At 43.5% G+C, this 22,244-nt stretch overlaps 2 protein-coding genes across 2 annotated transcripts in view; one reads left to right on the top strand and one right to left on the bottom strand.

Moving 5' to 3' along the window:
* Positions 1-9,136, top strand: part of LOC143283463 (multidrug resistance-associated protein 1-like) — a 50,217-nt gene extending 41,081 nt beyond the window's left edge. The window contains exons 26-32 of the mRNA XM_076589703.1: positions 556-682; positions 1,064-1,165; positions 1,987-2,130; positions 3,166-3,324; positions 4,424-4,590; positions 5,057-5,251; positions 8,819-9,136. Coding sequence (XP_076445818.1) covers positions 556-682; positions 1,064-1,165; positions 1,987-2,130; positions 3,166-3,324; positions 4,424-4,590; positions 5,057-5,251; positions 8,819-8,930 — 1,006 coding nt within the window. The 3' untranslated portion in view covers positions 8,931-9,136. The remainder of the gene's footprint in view (positions 1-555; positions 683-1,063; positions 1,166-1,986; positions 2,131-3,165; positions 3,325-4,423; positions 4,591-5,056; positions 5,252-8,818) is intronic.
* Positions 9,137-19,891: 10,755 nt separating this feature from the next.
* The window catches only part of LOC143282786 (multidrug resistance-associated protein 1-like), a 57,319-nt gene continuing 54,966 nt past the window's right edge, over positions 19,892-22,244 (bottom strand). Inside the window, exon 32 of the mRNA XM_076588550.1 lies at positions 19,892-20,912. Coding sequence (XP_076444665.1) covers positions 20,801-20,912 — 112 coding nt within the window. The 3' untranslated portion in view covers positions 19,892-20,800. The remainder of the gene's footprint in view (positions 20,913-22,244) is intronic.

Here is a 22,244-nt window from a genome sequence, read left to right as displayed (position 1 = left end):
ATTGTTCTTCTTCAAGGTGATGATGTTGGCTGCGTTCTAGATGTCCGTCAACTCATGCAGCTTTGTTTCACAACCTGCTATAGGATGAAGTTAATCGCTGTGTCGTGTACTACGCTACTGGCACTATGAAAACACTTTGGAAATATCATGACCAGCAGTCTAAGGTGAAGTCCTTGCTGGTCAATGGGTTCTTTCCATCTGAGTTTCGAAGGGATCTCAGCATTTGGAAGATGGACCCATAGGTTGCTCCTATGGCCCGGTAAAACAGTTCTCGGTGTCCCTGTAAGATCTGTCCACTCATTTGATTTGAATGCCCTGGAGCTGTCGTTGGAGCTTGCTACGGGAGAGTCGGAAAGTAGCTTTCTTTGGGGGACAAGAAGGGAGTGCCATGAGGGGTTGGTATGTTGATCTTTTCTCTGCAAGGAATTGCTGGATTTCCTTATTGTTCTCGTCGAAAAGACAAGAGTAAAACCACAATAACTGGTTGCTTTGTGCATATACGATTTTTTTTCTGTATTCTTACACATCGAAACCAGCCATTGTTCACTGTTGCAGCTGGCTGGGAATACGCCTGGACTTCCTCGGGTCCCTTTTGGTGCTGGCGGCCGCCATCTTTACTGTAGTGTCACGTGACACCTTGTCATCCGGGAATGTGGGGCTGTCCCTGACCTATGCCCTCCAGGTACGGCAGAGTTCTATTGCTCCTCCTTCCACCTCTCTGTCTCTGTCTGTCTGTCTGTCTCTTCTGTCTGTGTTGTGTCTGTTCTTCCTTTGTCTGTGTTTGTCCCTGCTTCTGTCTTTTGACTGTTTTTTTTTCTTTTCTTGTACATCAGTCTCTTACTGTCTGCCAGCCTGGTCGTGTATTTTTGTATTTTTCATTTAAAAAAAAAAAGTGGCGCTCTCAGTGTGGCGACGCGTTCTCCCTGGGGAGAGAAGCCCGAATTTCACACAGAGAAATCTCTTGTGAAAAAAAAAGAAGAAAAAAAAGAGTAATGCAATATACAGTATAATGTGTGTACGATGGTGTGAACACAGGTGATGTGGTGATGGCTGGGTATTGCAGGTGACGAGCCATCTGGGCTTCGTGGTCAAATTGTCCACAGAGCTGGAGAGCAGCATTGTCTCCCTTGAGAGGATCGCCAAGTACACCACTGTGCAGTCTGAGGTCAGGTCCATACCGCTCTCTTTCTGTCAGACTGGTCCCTGATCAATTTTTTTTCGCAGTTGTTGTTATCATTATCATTATAGTTGTTTTTTCCAGCATGATATATCCAGTGTTTTTTTAACATGGTGAAATGGACTGTCTCTCATTTTTTTTCTCTCTGTCTCTCTCACTCTCTCTCCATCGGTCTGTCAATTTGTCTCTTTTGAATGCTGTCACAGAAAGTGTTTTACGAAGAAGGTATGGTAAACAATACACATGTGTCATCTATTTTTAAAAGGCGTTTGACAGTGCAACATAAAGTACTTTTAGGAATTTAGTTTAACAAGTGGACATGGTTAATTTATGAAGGCTGTCATGATAATCTTAAGTCACTACTTTCTTGTGCAGTAATAGACTATTGATAATCGATTTCTTTTAATGCCCATTCGGTCTTAAAGAAGGTTGCGTATCCAGCCTGTATACTGTTCCCCCCTTTTTATAAATGAAATTGCAGCATCTGTGGATGGAAATAGTTCACATTACAACTGTCACCTACTCTTGTTATTCCTGCTTTCATGTGCAAGTTTGTGTTTCAAGGTATAAACTGTGTTTACGTGATATGGTTTCTGTTTCAACATTCAGATTAATTGATGGGTATAGCTAATGCCAAAAAAAAATTCATTATCTTTTTCCCCCATTTTTGAATGTTTTGTTTGAAAAAGTAGATACCGGTCCAGATTTATATTCGTACTATGCACACTACTACTGCAAATGACTTGTCTTCCAACAACTGCGAAAGAAAGAGAAATCACGTGACCTTATGGCTGTGGTGTTGTCAACAGGCAGACTGGGTTTCCTCCCGACGTCCCAAACCCGACTGGCCAAGGCAAGGTCATATTCGTTTCCAAGGTTACAGCACGCGCTACCGACCTGGCCTTGACCTTGTGCTTCATGACCTCACGTGTGACATGAAGGCGGGAGAAAAGGTTGGCATTTTGATCGTATGCTCGGTGTTTCCACGTGTATACTCAGCGGTTCCTAATCATGTCCACGTGTACGCTCAATGTTTTTGCATGTCGATATGCTTAGAGGGTTCCTCAGGGTTTTCTTATTCTCAGAATTTCCTCATTTATATTCAGCGTTTCTAAATGTTTGTTCAGCTTTTCCTAAGTGTATGTTCAACGTTTCCGAATGCAGACTTGTCGCTGTGTTCCATGGTTCACTTCAATTTGTCTGAGGCAAGATGTTACTTTCTCATATATTTTTGATTGAAAGATTAGGCCCATTACATATTTTATTCTGTTATTTCAGTTTTGATATTTTTAGGGAGTGGTGAAGAGAGGAAGCAGATTCATAATATTATGATAGGACAAAGATTAACTGTGTTGCTTTCATTTTGACGTATATTTGATATTGTGACGTAGAGTTCAAGAAAGTCTGTATGAAAATAACGATTGGAAACAGTTATAACACCACTGAAATATACTACACACACACAGACACACACACACACACACATAGACACACACACACACACACACACACACACACACACACACATTCGGAAGTTGAATAACTGCGACACACAATAAAGCATGTCGGTCCAGGCATTGTATTTATATATTTATTTATTCATTCATTCATTTATCTATTTGTTTGTTTAATATTTGTTTGTTTTGTTTATTTGTTTATTTCATTATCTATTTATTCATTTCATTAATTTATTTATTCGTTTATTGATTGATTTGTCTATTCATTATTCATTTATTCATGTATCTGTCATTTTAATGGTTTCTTTGCTTGTTTGTTTATTCATCAATGTGGGGATTTTACAAGTGTCAGAGAAACATTTAAATAGGATGTTAAACATGAGGAAACAGAGGATTCAATGACATTCTGTGTGTGGGGGCAGGTGGGATATTTATCAATGTGGGGATTTTACAAGTGTCAGAGAAACATTTAAACAGGATGTTAAACATGAGGAAACAGAGGATTCAATGACATTCTGTGTGTGGGGGCAGGTGGGCATTGTGGGGCGCACAGGGGCAGGCAAGTCCTCTCTCACTCTGGCTCTCTTCAGACTGATCGAGGCAGCCAGCGGTCACGTGGTCATTGATGACGTGGACATTGCGTCACTGGGTCTGCATGACGTGCGCAACAAGCTCAACATTCTCCCCCAGGTTAGTCCTCCCATTTTTGGGTGGTTCGTAGTTCTTCCCCACTGCCTCTGAATGCGTCTGTGTTGACCTTGTGTGTGCATGTGGGCTCTCTCTCTCTCACGTCACTATGCATAGGAATATATCTCTCTGTCTCTCTTTGCTTTCTGGGTCGGCTAATCGTGCTAAACGGTCGCAGAAAGAGAATATCATTACATAAATGTGTATGTGCACGTATCACTTTCAGTTTCGAAGCATCTCAGACGAGTGAAGGTGCAACAAATTTCAATAATTGGCCGGTCTTTTTTACCAAATTAAATGCTACGGAAAAGGATCTACTTTGACGGCTTAATTTTGCAGGGACGTCTTTTAATTAATGTGTACATTGACCAAGAGCGTGCAACTCTATGGCTGACACAGACTTCATGTCTATAAAGAGCAATGTTAAAAAAAAATCAGATTGTTATCTATATTTCGCCGAGTTCGAAGACACATTTCTCCATTTTTACAGACACTAAAAGCCGAGTGGTTAAAGCGTCGAACTTACATGAAAATATGAGGGTCCCGGGTTCGAATCTTGGTAATGGCGCCTGGTGGGTAAAGGGTGAAGATTTTTCCGATCTTCCAGGTCAACAGATGTGCAAACCTTCCAGTGCCTGAACCCCCTTCGTGTGTATACGCAAGCAGGAGATCAAATACGCACGTTAAAGATCCTGTAATCCATGTTAGACTTCGATGGGTTATGGAAACAAGAACATGCCCAGCATTCACACCCCCGAAAACGGAGTATGGCTGCCTACATGGCGGGGTAAAAAAAAAAATCGGCCATACACGTAAAAGCCCACTCGTGTACATACGAGTGAACGTAAGAGTTGCAGCCCAACGAAGAAAAAGAAGAAAACAGACAGACAGTAATTGTGTGTTTGTTTTTGTTTTTGTTTTTTGTTGGGGTTTTTGGAAGGGGGGTTGGGGGTTGGGAGGGGTCTTGTTTTCCTTTTTTTCGTTTTTTTTTTTGGGGGGGGGGGGGGGGCGGGGGAGGAGGTGGAGGGGGTACGCTATTGTTGCATTCGTATTTCGCCTAGTTGACCAGCAGTGCGGTGTCTGTGCTCACTGTGTGTGACAGGACCCGGTGATCTTTGACGGGACGCTGCGCATGAACCTGGACCCGTTCGAACAGCACAGTGACCAGCAGGTGTGGACAGTACTTGACCAGGCCCACCTCAAGGCCTATGTGGCCGCACTGCCTGACCGCCTCCACCACCTGTGCGGCGAGGGAGGGGAGAACCTCAGGTTGGGAACGGAGTGGTTTTGAGAAATCGTCCATGTCGCGTCTTTTGATGTTGATGTTGTTGTTACTTTGTCTTGAAGTTATGGTATACTGGTCTCCCTCTTACATTACACCCACACAACCTCCTCCTCTTCGCCCCCCCTCACCCTCCCTAGAAAAAAAAGAAACAAAAAAGAAACAAAAACAAAACAAATAAACAAAAAATCATAATCAACAACACCAAGAGAAAAAAAATTGTGTAGGGTTAATGTGATTATCCTTTGTCATGCTCTTTATTGTTTGCTTATGTGCAGCGTACTTTCTGAGCTCACCCACATACACACGTACACACCGATAATTCACACACACACACAGAAACACACACACACACACACACACACACACACACAACACACACACACACACACACACACACACACACACACACACTCCCCATCCACACGCACTAACCCTATCTACCTGTGGTAGTTTGGGCCAGAGACAGCTGGTGTGCCTGGCCCGTGCCTTGCTGAGGAAGACGAAGATCCTGGTGCTGGACGAGGCCACAGCCGCCGTGGACCTGGAGACAGACGACCTGATCCAGACCACCATCCGCCAGGCCTTCCGGGACTGCACCGTCCTCACCATCGCCCACAGGATTAACACAGTCATGGACTATGACAGGTAACAGGGAGGGAGGGATTTCGACAGGTAACAGGAAGGGAGACGTTTCGACAGGTATATGAAGGGGGTATTTCGACAGGTAACAGGAAGGGAGGGAGGGAGAGATTTCGACAGGTAACAGTAAGGGAGACGTTTCGACAGGTATATGAAGGGGGTATTTCGACAGGTAACAGGAAGGGAGGGAGGGAGAGATTTCGACAGGTAACAGTAAGGGAGGGATTTCGACAGGTAACAGGGAGGGAGCGATTTCGACAGTTAACAGGAAGGGAGGGATTCGACAGGTAAAAGGAAGGAAGGAAGGGATTTCGACAGGTAAAGTGATTTCGACAGGTAACAGGAAGGGAGGGATTTCGACGAGTTGAGGAGGGGAGGGATTTCGACATGTAACAGGAAGGGAAGGGGTTTAAACATGTAACAGGAACGGAGGACTTTTGACAGGTGAAGGAAAAGGAAAAGGGATGTCGATGTAACAGGAAGGGCGGGATTTCGACAGGTAAAGGAAGGAAGGGATTTGTCCTGGGTGTGTGTATGGTGGGGTGTGGGTGAGTGTGTGTGTGGTGGGATGTGTGTGTGTGTGTGTGTGTGTGTGTGTGTGTGTGTGAGTGTGTGTGTGTGTGTGTGTGTGTGTGTGTGTGTGTGTGTGTTCTTCATCTTATCTGTCCTTCTGCACGAATATTGTTTTTTTTCTCTTTCTCCCTTTTCCATTAAACATAATATGTGTGCTATTGTAACTAATGTAGAATAAAAGGGCAGATTGGGAGAATAGGCCATGCCTAATTTCTTAATCCTTGAATACAAAACATTCTCTCTCTCTCTCTCTCTCTCTCTCTCTCTCTCTCTCTGTGTGTGTGTGTGTGTGTGTGTGTGTGTGTGAAGAAATTTTGCCAATTTTAGAATTGGAACGTCACCCTTAAATTGTAATTTGTTTTGCAATTTAGAAATCGTGCAAATCCGAAAGACTATTCATGCCTATTCTGTACCAATGCCCTTGAAACAAAAAAGCATTTCCTGCTTGAATGTTCAAAATACAGTGAACCCAGGAATGACTTAATTCCCTATAAATATCACAGACATTCGTCTATGTTCAGATTTGCATTACTGATGGCTGCCGAAAACAAACCAATGGTGATGAATGTTGTGAACTTTGTACATAAAGCTCTTTCCATTAGGAAGCAGAGTTTAAGTTAGTGATTCATTACGTTTGTGCACTCCATTTGTAAAGGGTTAAGGCCTATACAATCAAACCATTTGTGTCCTTATCTGTGTGTGTGTGTGTGTGTGTGTGTGTGTGTGTGTGTGTGTGTGTGAAGAGGACTAAATTTCCAACTGGATTGCACATGTCGAACGACGAATTTCTGTACCTGAGTATGGATAATAAACCGGTCTTGAGTCTGTCTAGTGTTGACTGTACCCGTCGCAAACGGGAACCAGATCATCACAAATAGGTACGTCACGTTTTAGTTGCACAACTGTGACGTCAGGTTGATCGATTAGGGATTCATTCAGAACTGACTGGCACGTCTTTGTCCGCATCAACATCCATGCATGGTAGACAAAACGGAAAAGTATTAATTTATGTATAATATATATATTTTTTTTTAATCAATTAAAGTTCATTCGAGACTTCGTGCACACACACACACACACACACACACACAATAAGCACTCGCGAACTTTAACGGAAGAACGTACCTGCAGGTGTTATCCGAATCTCAGTCCCCCATCCCTCTATACCCGAAAGAAGTCGGGAAAGTAGAAAACTTCACTTGCCACGGCAGGTCCATCGCCAGCAAAAGTAACACAGGCCGTGAACTGAAATGCCGGACTGGAAACCCTGCGACAGCTTTCTAACATACAGTGCCATACGTGGAGCAGCATGAAATTTTCCCTGAGACTGAATCATAGGCCTGCAAGTCAAGTGTTCTATCCACGCTCATGCACAGCAGCGGATCTTGGCAACTACAAAGACCACATCTGAGAAAACAACAACAGCAAAAACCAGGATGCCTTTGAAATCAAATGCCTACGCATAATCATTGACATCAAATGGCGTTATTTATCTCCAGTGTTGACAGACAGTGGGGTGACACTAGCAATACTGGCTGAGGACCACGGCGAATGGAACGCCTCATGCCTCCAACGACGTGGGAGAATCTAAGTCGTAGTACACCAAGGTGCACAGTCACATACATGTCAGCTACTCAGGAGGTAAACACATGTGATTACTCACTTATGTATCCCCTGACACATGGATGCAACAGTCTTTTGCTTGTGAGAGAGGGAGGGAGGGAGGAGAGGGAGAAGAGGGGGGGGGGAGTACTCATCTAAGTAGAATCAGGACACAGATCGATGTGGAAAGTCCACTTCATCCAGTGCATTAATTTAACATTGACAAAATCAGTCCAGATTTGACAAAGTCGGGCAGATCAGTGTCATCAACTTCTTGAAGTGATCGCGACCTGAAACCAGCCTTTGCACCGTTCACATGCCACAGAACATCAGAATCCCCCACGTGCATCACATTGAACCATCGTACAGATGTATATGATGACCTTAGGTCGGTCCTTTTGGGCCGGAAGGATGTCAGTCTGCTGTGGCTTCAGCCGTCCTGCCATTCTCACAGCTCTGGATCCCAGTCCGCCGATGGATTGATCCATTCTTGAAATTAAGCATCTTTGCAACGTCTTCACAGGGTACGCGTTTGACTGAACGAATGTCATTTGCATTGTAGAACCCGGGTATTTCCGTTACTTCGATAAGACCACACCCCATTTCCTCATTTGTCCTACATTTAGATTGTGGTGCTTTGCTGAAGCATTGGTGTGAATCTGCACACACGTGGTTCATGATGAAACCTTGTCATGAAACCGCTGGTAGCAGAGTACATCAAGTGTATCTTCCTTGCGGCCATTGTAGAGTCATACAAGAAGAAATATGTATCTTGGACGTGGGTCAGGCAATAGCTGTTGTTTCTTTTCAAGAACACAACTTTTCAGGCTCCAGAAAGTCATGGTGATGTACCATAGCCATTTAGTGGATGAACATGGGTAAGTGACTGACAAACCTCTGGTACATTAGTACATGGATTCCTATCAGCCAGTTTATATTCTACTTTTTTTCTCAATGAACAGAAGATGGGCTTTGTGTTCTACTGTAACTGTTGAAGAAGTGTCACAAGCAGAACTCTATTCTTCTATCCTACAACTCTGTTCAACCTGCCACTGTGTTTGGTGCGTGTTATGAAATATCGTTGTCACAGCAAATGCTTTAGACAACTGCCACTGCGTGTTGCCAGTGCTTCTGTTATCATCATCAGTATTTTTTCCTTCATAATTTGCACGATATACTACCTTCAACGCTTTAGTCCTAACATTGACATTGTCACAATTATCATCATCGTATTTTTCTTCGTTGTATGCTTTGCTTTTATCATCCAGCTACTGCTTCTGCTGTTATCATTTTTCAAACTATTTTTGTCCCAGTTGTTTATGCCATCGTCGTCTAGATCCAAACATATGTGTTGTGGGCATACTGTTCATACATGGTCTTACTTGTTTTTTTTTTCAGAATACTGGTTCTAGACAATGGCCGAATGATAGAATTCGACTCCCCGACCACGCTGCTGCAGGATACCAGTTCTTCTTTCTACAACATGGCAAAGGACGCTGGGCTAGTGTGAGCAGGGCCTAAATTCGTCAGCCTTGTGTCACAGGCAACAACATGTGAACTGGGACCACAAGTGTCTAAAGGTCTCTTCACACATGCTGCATGACGAAGAAAAAAACACACACACACACACACACACACACACACACACACACACACACACACAAAACGACAGCGTACTATGTGCGGTGAAAACGTTCCACAATATATGATCGTGCATTGTTTTCCACATGTGCTTTAGCATTTCGATCCTTCAAAGTCCGTGTCCCGAATTGCCAGTGTGTGTAAAACGTTAACGTTGAACTATAATGTTGAAACAGTAGAGTTGTTTTTTTCTATCTGTATTAGTGTTGTTGTGCAATAAGGCATCAGTTCGTATATATATATATATATATATATATATATATATATATATATATATATGATAGACCACAACCCACGGTAGAATCACGAATGAAGCAAAATGAGACGTCTTTACTTTCATCCAACGACTCTCAATCATTCACATCTCATAATTTTTTGTCTAAAAATGTGTCAGTCAACCATATGCATATTAGGTCTTGGATGTTTGTGACGGGACTGCAATTCTCTGTGACTGTGTTCGAGGTGATCAGTAGGCCTACGTGCGATATTTTGTGTGGACACGTGTGTGCGTGTCTGTGTGCATATGTACGTGTTCTAGGTATGTGCGGTAATTTTGTAATATTTTAGAAATGCAAATCAATGTGAGTTTATGACAGTGATGTGTGTTCATTCGTAATGTTTGGTGAATGAAACTAGATTTCAAAATCAGATTTTTTTCCCTAGGTATGACGGTTACTACTTTGGCACAATTGATAACTTGGTTGGGTTTTATGTCTTTATTTCCGTTCAATTTTACAGTTAGGAAAATCTGAATAATCAAATGATAAGCAGAAGTAAGTGTATGATTTGCATACATGTATACTGTAATAAAAGAATAACCAAATCGGTATTTAGAGTTGGTCTTGATCCGGCTGTCGTGTTATGTCTGGTTATTGGTTGGCTTTTATGTGTTTATTTCCATGCAATTTTACAGTTATGAAAATCTGAATAATCAAATGATAAGCAGAAGTAAGATTATGGCTTGCATACATGTATACTGTAATTAAAAAACCCTTATCAGCATTAAGAGTTCGTCTTGATCCAGCTATCGTGCCATGTCTGGTCATGTGTGAAAATCTCTCTCTCTCTCTCTCTAACACACACACACACACACACACACACACACACACATGCACACACACTACATACACACACATACACATGCACGCAAGCATGTACGCACGGACTCAAACGTACAAAAACCATAGAAACAGAAACACAGAAGATACCTTTCCTCTCAACAATCCACTGTTGCTGATGACCTTGTCAAACATGTGTCTGCCCACGTGACTATCCACGGCGGAGAGCGGGTCATCCAGGAGAATGTCGTCAGGATCGCTGTACACTGCACGTGCCACGGACACACGCTGTTTTTGACACAACACACCACACACACACACACACACACACACACACACACAATACACCACACGGACACACAGACACACACAAACATACACAATACACCACACAGACACACGCACACACACAGAGACACACAGACACACAGACGCATACACTACACCACGCATCAGTTACATCAGTTACCACCGCCGGCAACTGGAAGAAAAGTAGCAGAACAGTGCCACTGTGGCAGATTTGATATAATTATGACCTGACCATTTTTGGCTTCAGTCTAATGTCTTCTGGGTATCATTCTGATAACATGTGTGAAAACCTCTCTCTCTCTCTCTCTCTCTCTCTCTCTAGCACACACACACACACACATACACACACACGCACACAATACACCACACTCTCTCTCTCTCTCTCACACACACACACACACACACAAATACACACAATACACCACACAGACACACACACACACACACACACACACACACACACTACACCACACAGAGCTGCCTTGCATCAGTTACCACCGCCGACAACTGGAAGAAAAGTATCAGAACAGTGCCACTCTGGCAGGTTTGATAAAATTATGTCCTGACCATTTTTGGTCTCAGAGTCTAATGTCTTATGGGTATCAATCTGATAACTGTGCAGATGGAGATGGAAACATATAAACTAAATATTGCTTCATGGGTGCAAAGATTTGAAAGATGTAGGCTATCCGAACTTTCTCACATCAGAGGTTCTAAATCAAATTGAATCAAATCAAGTCATGGAGTTTATTGCCCAGCTGACCACAAAGGACCGTTTTCAGGGTTAATTGCCCATCAGTTTCTGCAGTCAAGGAACACTTGTTAATGCTAAAAGGTTGACTGAACCAACGTTCAAAGAACCATTTCACTCACATCTCACTCGACCCACGAACCAAGGAATCAAGCAAACAAGTGAACTCGTCACATCATGCCAGCCGTTTATGACATTCTGACGAGGCTGAACCAGGGTCGAAAGTTTTCAGCAAGATACAGTCTGGAAAACTTCGATATTAGATCATAAACAGAAGTCAGTGTATCAGTTTCATACATTTGTGTATCAGTTTTATACACGTGTTCTGTAAAGAGGTGGTCTTGATCCAGCTACTGCGTAATACACGATCAGGTGTGAATTTGGGTCTATGTCATTGCGTCAACAGCTCATTGCGTGGACAGGATGTGTAGAGGATGTAGTCTGGGTATAGATACAGGATACAGTGTAGAGGATGTAGTCTGGATATACAGGATGTAGTTTAGAGGATATAGTCAGGGTATAGATACAGGATGTAGTTTAGAGGATGCAGTCTGGCTATAGATACATGATGTACTCGTAGTTTAGAGGATGTAGTCTAAGTATAGATACAGGATGTTGTGTAGAGGATGTGGTCAATAATGAAGGCCGTTTGTCGCCATTCAGCATTCCAAAAGTGAACATAGCACAAATAAGAATTTACAATTGGAGGACAATGAGCTGTCGACGCGATGAGCTGTCGACGCAATGAGCTGTCGACTTTACGGGTACCTCCCGTGAATTTATCTGTTTCTCTCATTTGCACACACACACACACGCACGCACGCACGCACATTCAAGAAGAACTGTACTTAACTGTGCTCACATTTTAATGCCGCCATGGCTATTTTTGTCTTGCCACTGAACTCAGCGCTCAATCCCTTCCTCTACACCCTCAATGTTATACTGGAGAAACAACAGAAGGCGAAAGAACTCCGTCTTCTTCAGATCTTACGTGCTCAGCAAAAACAAGTAACCTTTTGAGCATATCCAGATAATACTCTGGACCAAACGAAGTCCGAAAATCATGCTGACAAGTATATCTGTTGAATAGATGTGAATAATCTATGACATGCAAATAAATTCTGAATTTTCATTACTTTCGTTTTCTCTCTGTCTCTGTCTCTGTCTCTCTGTCTCTCTCTGCCTCTCTCTTGCAATGTAACTGTAAACTGTCGATATGTCAGCCATGCAGCTGTGTTGATCAAGTGCTGGGGATCTGCATGCTATCAGACACAAACATTTACAGCTCTGCCTTGTTCCGGACACTATTTTTCAGTTCCTGGAGGTGATAGATATGATTTGATTTAAATGTGTCATGGAACAAATGAGATGTGGGTGAGCTGGTCTTTGTTACGTTATTTCAATTGACCTTTTCACATTTTTTGGGTTTCTCTTTGACAACTGACGGGCAGTCAGCCTCTGTGGTTGGCTGGACAATAATATGATTTGTTCTATAAAGTGGTGGAACCTTAATACTACAACTGTAAAATGGTAGTATTTCGGCTGGTTGCAATTAGGAATTAGTGACTTGTACATTTTCAAACTTTACAGACAAAAGTATCTGAACGTAAAGTAGCTTCTTTTACCACATTTTCAAATTTCGCAACAACAACAACAACAACAACAAAAAGAAAGAAAAACGGCGTGTAAACAAATGAAACAGTTTTTTTGTGTTCTTAAGGGCATTTTCTTCTGGCTTGTGTTTCTGATGTCAAGAATCGTGTTTATTCAAAGTGTGGGTATGAAAGACTCGAATCCGTCTCCTAACTTTTTTGCTTCTTTTTTGTGACCTCGGTTGCTTGGAGGTCACAGAGCACCAGGACTTTTGAGGGATGCTTGACATGCCTCTTTAATCCCTGCAGCACAGTTTTCCAGTTTACAGGAATCTTACCTTTCATTCCTGAAGCCCAGAAAACCACGCAGCGGAGAATTCCCCCTTTCCTTCCTACAAAACTGGAAGCCGGTTGTAATGATACGCGCTTTGAACTTCGTGCGAGTCGCGTCATCAGCGAGCATAATCTATCCTTGACTGGGTCACTAGTGGGGCAGTGTGAATGAGAGGAGTGGATGCCTGACACCCCTCTCCTTGGGCTATGGGAAAGTGGCCGCTGCTAGTCTTCTTGATGTGCTGTGTGGTGGTGTGTCCATCGAGATCGATGATGACCATCGTTGTCATCCAACTGGGGGATGGGGGGAGGATGGTGGTGGGGTGGGTGGGAGGATGCTCATGAATCTATCTGTGAGTGCGCAGATGGCTGAATAGTCCAATCTGCGCACGAAATGTCCGCTGACAGTTGGGGCAGACAAAGACAGGCATATCATTGTCAGGGAGCTTGTTTGCCCGTGACTTTCTGGCCTGCCTCTTCTGAACAGCTGCAGCAGTCCTGTTGGCCTCGCACAACTTGGCGCCTTTGTGCACAGCAGCGCGCCATTTGTCACGGTCCACTGCAGATTCCTCCCAGGAGTCAGGGTTGATATCAAACGCTTTAAGAGAGACTTTCAGAGTATCTCTGAAGCGCTTCTTCTGACCTCCGTGTGATCTCTTCCCTTGTTGCAGCTCGCCATGGAAGAGTCTTTTGGGCAGCCGATGGTCTGGCATGCGCGCCACATGTCCAGCCCAGCGAAGCTGGGACTGCATCAGGATGGTGAAGATGCTGGGAAGGGTGGCTTTTGCGAGCACCTCTGTGTCTGGGGTCCTGTCTTGCCACTTGATGTTCAGTAGCTTCCTTAGGCATGTTGTGTGGAAGTGGTTCAGCTTCTTGGCATGTCGTTGGTACACTGTCCAAGTTTCGCACGCGTACAGTAGTGTGGGGAGAACTACTGCTCTGTAGACCTTTAGCTTGGTCTCAAGACTAATGCCTCTTCTGTTCCAGACATTTGCACTCAGTCTGCCAAAAGTTGCGCTTGCTCTTGCAATCCTGACGTTCACTTCATCGTCGATGGTCACATTTCGTGACAGTGTGCTGCCAAGGTATGTGAACCGCTCCACCGCACTGAGTCTCTGACCGTTGACTGTGATGTTGGGCTCAACGTAGGGTTTCCCTGGGGCTGGCTGATGGAGAACTTCAGTTTTCCTCGTGCTGATGGTAAGGCCGAAGTTCCTGCTGGCAGTGGCAAACTTGTCGACGCTGAGTTGCATGTCAGCTTCAGATCCAGCGTTGAGGGCACAATCATCAGCAAACAAAAAGTCTCTGATGATGTCTGTCATGACCTTTGTTTTTGCTTGAAGCCTTCTGAGGTTAAACAACTTGCCATCTGTTCGGTACTTTAGGCCGATTCCAACATCGCCATCTCTGAAGGCATCAGTAAGCATTGCAGAGAACATGAGGCTGAACAGCGTTGGAGCCAGGACGCAGCCTTGCTTGACACCATTTGTGACAGCAAAAGGAGCAGATGTTTCGCCATTGTCCTGGACTCGAGCCTGCATGCCTTCATGGAATTGGCTGACCAAGGAAATAAATTTCCGAGGGCATCCGTACTTGGCCATGATCTTCCACAGTCCCTCTCTACTCACAGTGTCGAAGGCCTTAGTGAGGTCGACATAGGTGGAGAACAGATCAGCATTTTGCTCCTGACATTTCTCTTGCAGCTGCCTTGCAGCAAACACCATGTCGGTGGTTCCGCGCTCTTTCCGGAATCCACATTGGCTCTCAGGCAAATGACCTTGGTCAAGGTGTGCTGTGAGGCGGTTTAGTAGGATCCTGGCAAGTATCTTGCCTGCGATGGAGAGCAAGGAAATGCCCCGATGGTTATCACAGGCTTGCCGGTTCCCCTTTCGCTTGTACAAGTGAATGATAGATGCATCTTTGAAATCCTGGGGGATCGTCTCTTCTTTCCACATGAGTGAGTACAGCTGATGGAGCTTCTCAGTCAGCACAGTGCCTCCATCCTTGTAGACCTCTGCTGGTATGGAGTCTGAGCCAGGTGCTTTGCCACTGGATAGCAGACGGATTGCTTTCTGGGTCTCAAGAAGTGTTGGCGGATCGTCCAGTGCTTCGTTGATGGGGACTTGTGGGAGACGGTCTATGGCTTCATCATTTATGGAGGAAGGGCGGTTTAAGACACTGCTGAAGTGCTCAGCCCAGCGTTCGAGAATTTTCTCCTTCTCGGTGATCAAGGTATTCCCATCTGCACTGAGGAGGGGGGATGATCCTGAGGATGTGGGGCCGTAGACTTCTTTTAAGGCACCATAGAACCTCTTCATATCGTGCCTGTCAGCATATCCCTGGATCTCATCAGCTTTGTTACTCAGCCACTTATCCTGTATCTGGCGTAACTTTTGCTGAACAGTCCTGCGGATGACATCATACGCATCCTTTTTTGATGTGGACTTTGGGTTGCTCAGGTAGGCTTGATGCAGACGGCGTTTCTCATCCAGAAGCTGCTTGATTTCATCACAGTTTTCATCAAACCAGTCTTTGTGTTTTCTGGTCATGGGTCCCAGGGCCTCTGAAGCTGTACTATAGATCAGCTCACGCAGGGTCCTCCAGTCAGACTCCACATTCTGGTTGTCCAGAGAGGCGGATTCCAGACGATCTTCCAGCAGCTCCACAAAGGACTGTTTGATGGTGATCTTATTCAGCTTAGCGATGTTGAGCCGTTTTGGAGCCTTCTGGCCTTGGGGGCGTCTCTTGGGCTGGATTTGAATATTCAGCTTCGAGACTACAAGGCGATGGTCTGTCCAACACTCGGCGCCGCACATGGTCTTTGTTACACGTACATCTTGCCTATCCCTTTTCCTGACGATGACGTAATCGATGAGATGCCAATGCTTTGAGCGTGGGTGCATCCATGACGTCCTGTTACGGGTAGGGAGGCAGAAAACTGTGTTGGTTATCAGCAGTTCGTGCTCTGCACAAGTCTGAAGCAAAAGCAATCCATTTGGGTTGCAGTGGCCCACACCGTGCTTTCCAATCACTCCATCCCAGGAGATGTAGTCAGAGCCAACTCTAGCATTGAAGTCCCCAAGAATGATGAGCTTGTCTGCTTTAGGGATAGCAGCAATGACAGAGTGAAGGTCCTCATAGAACTTCGCCTTCACTTCATCCGGGTTGGTCATGGTTGGGGCGTAGGCACTGACAATGGTGAGGTGCTTCTGGCCAGATGCCAGTGGGAGTTTCATGGTCATAAGCCTATCGTTGACTCCCTTTGGGATTCCAGCTAGCTTGCTGACAAGTGCTGTTTTTACTGCGAAACCAACGCCAGCCTCACGTCGCTCTTCACTTCCTCGTCCACTCCAGAAGAAGGTGTAACCAGATCCCCGTTCACAGAGCTCGCCTTCGCCTGCAAGCCGAGTCTCACTCAAGGCTGCGATGTCAATGTTGTATCTGGCGAGTTCAGATGCAACTAGTGCCGTTCTCCTTTGGGGTCTGTCCGCGTTATCTCTGTCCAGGAGAGTCCTTATGTTCCAAGCACCAATGGTGAGAGGAACGATCCTTGTTTTTTTCTTTTCTTTCTTTTTGTTTCGACCGCTGATGTAGGGTCCCCGCCAGCCGCGGTATGCTGGCCAGGGTGATATGGAGCAGGCAATTTTTAGGGCACCTTTTCTAGCCCCTTCCTCATGCCAGGGAGGTGAGCAGTGCATTCCTAAAGAGGGCTGCTCAGACGCTCAGACGGCTGCCGAACTCCATCGCTGCTCCTGTCGACGAAGAACGACCCTATGGCCTGAGCCGCCTGCGTGCAGGTCTGCGGCTGCGACTGCCAGTGTACCCACACCTGTCGTTTCGTCGCTCGCCTGTCGCCACAGGACTTGAGGGTGATGAAAAGATGAAGGATGAAAGGCCCTTTGGATGACTGATGACTTGCGCGATGAGTTTGTTTAAAGTGAAGAGGAGTTGCGCAACGTCGACCTCACTCTCTCGTCCGGGTCCACCAATTTCCAGTGGCAAGACTAAGTCGAGACGACTGAAGGATGAACACGGATGCAGTGGATGACCCAAGATATCCTTCGGTGTCTCATCTTGCTCTCTGCACTCCACAGTGCGTTGCTGTAACCGCCTTCCTCTCCGTTGAACCAATAGGTTTCTTCCGCAGATTCTGCCGGATCCAGACTTCGCATGCATGGGTAGACACACCCCGGGGGCCAACTGTGTGTGGCATGCACACAGCACAGTGGAGCTAGATGGCCGTCAGTGGCTCTCCTGAGCCGATGCCCTTTTATGGATCTCCATAAGGGTGTCTAGCCACCCACCTCACCAGTCCCGGAAGGGAGCAGTGGGAGTGCCGGTTTAGTCGCCGGCAACCCGACCCTGAACAGGTTGTACTGGATTACAGGTTACCAGTAGCAGATCTAATGACCTGACCTGACACACTGACTGAACACACCTGCACAGAAACTAATGTGTAGAAAATTCAGATTCTGACCAGTTTTCTGATGATTAGTTTTGCACCTTTTATCAGATGATGATTTCGATCTGAATGAAAAGGAAAAAGTGCAATTAGCTGCTGCTTCAGAAGCACAGGTAAGATAATAACTTTATTATCTCATTAAGACAGATTACTTCAGGTGCAGCAAAATAAACGTAGACCAGCACTCAACACAAAAACATCAAACCTGAATCAATAATAATAACATAAAAAAAGAAGCAATAAACATATAAAACATTCACATATAAAACGTATTGCAAATATATTCACTTTGAATGTCTGTCACGAACGTTCCAGCAGTTGCATGTTTACGTCCAGCTGAACAGTGATGTGACTCCAGAATTGCTGATTAAGATTTAGCAGATATATGCACAGTCTCATATGCTGTCACACAAGTTTTGCATGGGGGAAAAGTTTTGGCCTTGTTTGTGTGTGAGTTGGGCTGTGTATGTTGTAAAAATTTTGCAGTTTGAAGCTAGTTGCCTACCACCAGCCGAAGAGTGCAAATCATATCAACTCAGCTTGTTCATCAGGGGACGACGGTATGTATGAAGTGAACTCTGAATTTAAATCATTATATAGAGAAAAAAAAAGAAAAGAAAAAAAGAAGAAAAAATAAAGAAATTCTGGTTTAACTTTGTGGCAATAATTAAAAAAAAAAATGTTCATGATACAGCTTTGCAAGCCGTTGTTAGTCAAACTGGATATTACACTAGCATTGGTAGAGTAGTTCAGAGGCTGGTGTTGTTTAGTTGTTGTTTTAGTTAAGTGAACAACTAGTTTGTGGAATGCTCAAAAGATATGTATAATATGCTATTATTCGGAAAGTGTTTCTAATGGCGGGGAGCAATGTCAATTTCTGTGTTTGTGATTTGTATTTTTGAACTGTTTTGGATCAACATGTGTGAAGGGAGATAATTGGAAATATTGATGGACTGTGGCATGTCACTGTGGGAAAAAAGTGACAAAGAATTTAGTTTACATGGTTGCTTTGACACCAGTTTACTCTTATGTGATGTGCAAACATGGATGAAAGTGGTACTACTATTGCTACTAGTGCTACTGCTACTTTCATTATTTCTTTACTGTCTGTATGTTGTTTCAGTTATGACTACTGTTCCTTTGTATGGACGTTGTACTGGGAGGATTTTTAGAGAGAAGAAGAAGAATATTCTGATATGTACATAGATATTTTTTCGTGGACAACAACAATTGTATCAATGCCCCATAAACCACCAAAGAAATAAAAGAAGCTATATCTGCAATTCCAAATAAGAGAACATCTGTTGGATTCGATGCTATTTCTAACGAAATAATAAAGCATTTCCCGGAAAAATGGATTAACTTTCTTCTCAGTATCTTTGAAAGGTTGTCAACCTAAAATAAGGAAAGAATCAATTGTAGTACCAGGTCACAAAGAAGGAAAACCAGTAACATGTATGAACAGTTATTGACCTATATCTTTAATTTCTCAAGTTTGTAAACTATTAGAAAAAATCGTTTTGAACATACTTACCTACTATTGTGAGAAAAAAGTTATCCCTGTCAATCAAGCGGGATTTCGTCAGGCTAGATCTACGATTAAACATCTATACTAATTAACCACTCAAGGTAAACATCAATTTGCAAGACGAAAGTGCATATTTGCTACATTTTTATGTAGCTAAAGCCTATGATCAAGTATGGCACTCAAGATTGCTTTATAAGCTTAAACGCATTGGCTTATCAGGTCATGTATTTGAATTTATCAAAGGGTTCTTAGACAAAAGGCAAATTCGAACAAAAATAGGCAATACTTGTTCTTCTACAAGGCAGCTACAAATGGAATAAAACATTTATTCGAATTTTGAATATCTTAAAAAAAAATGTATTCCCTTAGGGCTTTATGTTTTAATACAATGATCAAGAAGATGGATTTCGTCTCCCAGTATGTTACACTTGCTGTACAATCTATCTTCTTGTGGAATATTTAAATATCGACCATTCTCAATTTCTAGGTCATGCGCGCTTATTCTGAGTTTTGTTTAAACTTGTCTGTGTTTTGTATCTATCTGTTTATTCGGTTTTGTACCCTGCTACAATCTCATTGTAAAATGTAAGCTTTAATGTTTTTTTCTCTTTTATCTTTCCAGTGTTTGATATATTTTAATTTATGTGTGTGTGTGTGTGTGTGTGTGTGTGTGTGCGTGCGTGCGTGCGTGCGCGTGTGTGTGTATGTGTGTGTGTGTGTTAGAGAGAGAGATAGATTCACACATGACCAGACATAACACGATAGCTGGATCAAGACCAACTGTAAATGCTGCTTTTTTTTTAATTACTGTATACATGTATGCAATTCATACAATTACCTCTGCTTATCTAATTATTCATATTTTCCTAACTGTTAAATTTAACGGAAATAAAGACAATCAATTGTTCCAATATAATAACCGGCATATCTGGAGAAAAAAGAATGATTTTGAAATCTAGATTTCAATCACCAAATATTACGAATGAACACATATCACTGTCATAACACACACTGATTTGCATTTCTAAAATATTACAAAATTACCGCACATACTTAGAACACATACATATGCACACAGACACGCACACACGTGTCCACACAAAATATCGCACGTAGGCCGACTGATCACCTTGAACACAGTCACAGAGAATTGCAGTCCTGTCACAAACATCCAAGACCTAATATGCATATGGTTGAATGACACATTTTTAGACAAAAAATTATGAGATGTGAATGAATGAGAGTCATGGAAGAAAGTTAAGACATCTCGTTTCACTTCATTCGTGTTTCTGCCGTGGGTTGTGGTCTATCACACACACACACACACACACACACACACACACACACACACACACACACAAATTGATGCCACAGTGCACAGCAACACTAATACAGATCGAAAAACAAATTCAGTTGTTTCAACATTATTGTTCAGCGTTAACGGTTGCAAACAAAATCGTTACACACACTGACAATTCGGGGCGCGGACTTTAAAGGATCGAAACGTTAACATTATAAAGCACATGTGGAAAACAATGCACGGTCATACATTGTGGAACGTTTCCACTGCACCTATTATGCTTCCACTGATTTTTTTTTATCTGCAGTTTTCGTCATGCAGCATGTGTAAAGAGACCTTTAGACACTTGTGGTCCCAGTTCACATGTTGCTGCCTGTGACACAAGGCTGACGAATTTAGGCCCTGCTCACACTAGCCCAGCGTCCTTTGCCATGCTGTAGAAAGAAGAACTGGAATCCTGCAGCAGCGTGGTCGGGGAATCGAATTCTATCATTCGGCCATTGTCTAGAACCAGTATTCTGAAAAAAAAACCAAGTAAGACCATGTATGAACAGTATGCCCACAACACATATGTTTGGATCTAGACGATGATGGCATAAACAACTGGGACAAAAATAGTTTGAAAAATGATAACAGCAGAAGCAGTAGCTGGATGATAAAGGCAAAGCATATAACGAAGAAAATACGATGATGATAATTGTGACAATGTCAATGTTAGGACTAAAGCGTTGAAGGTAGTATATCGTGCAAATTATGAAGGAAAAAATACTGATGATGATAACAGAAGCACTGGCAACACGCAGTGGCAGTTGTCTAAAGCATTTGCTGTGACAACGATATTTCATAACACGCACCAAACACAGTGGCAGGTTGAACAGAGTTGTATGATTGAAGAATAGAGTTCTGCTTGTGATCCTTCTTCAACAGTTACAGTAGAACACAAAGCCCATCTTATGTTCATTGGGAAAAAAAGTAGAATATAAACTGGCTGATAGGAATCCATGTACTAATGTACCAGAGGTTTGTCAGTCACTTACTTATGTTCATCCACTCAATGGCTATGATACATCATCATGACTTTTTGGAGCCTGAAAAGTTGTGTTCTTGAAAAGAAACAACAACTATTGCCTGACCCGCGTTCAAGATACATATTTTTTCTTGTATGACTCTACAATGGCTGCAAGGAAGATACACTTGATGTACTCTGCTACAATCGCTTTCATGACAAGGTTTCATCATGAACCACGTGTGTGCAGATTCACAGTCTCAGTCATACCCGTGCTTCAGCAAAGCACCACAATCTACGTGTAGGACAAATGAGGAAATGGGGTGTGGCATTATCGAAGTAACAGAAATACCCGAATTCTAATATGCAAATGACATTCGTTCAGTCAAACGCGTTCCCTAAGAAGACGTTGCAAAGATGCATAATTTCAAGAATGGATCAATTCATCGGCGGATTGTGATCCAGAGCTGTGAGGATGGCAGTTCGCATCAGGACGGCTGAAGCCGCAGCAGACTGACATCCCTCCGGCCTAAAAGGACCGACCTAAGGTCACCAGATACATAATTATGTATGATGGTTCAATGTGATGCACGTGGGGGGTTCCGATGTTCTGTGGCATGTGAATGGTGCAAAGTCTGGGTTCAGCTCTTGGAATTCGCAAATGCTTCAAGAAGTTGATGACACTGATCTGCCCGACTTTGTCAAATCTGGACTGATTTTGTAGATGCTAAATCAATGTGTGGATGAACTGGACTTTCCATATGGACCTGTGTCCTGATTCTACTTAGGTGATAATCTCTCTCTCTCTCTCTCTCTCTCTCTCTCTCTCTCTCTCTCTTTTCAA

Source organism: Babylonia areolata, chromosome 6 (genome assembly GCF_041734735.1).
Source record: "Babylonia areolata isolate BAREFJ2019XMU chromosome 6, ASM4173473v1, whole genome shotgun sequence".
Lineage (NCBI taxonomy): Eukaryota > Metazoa > Mollusca > Gastropoda > Neogastropoda > Buccinidae > Babylonia > Babylonia areolata.
This window is presented reverse-complemented; position numbering and strand designations above follow the sequence as displayed.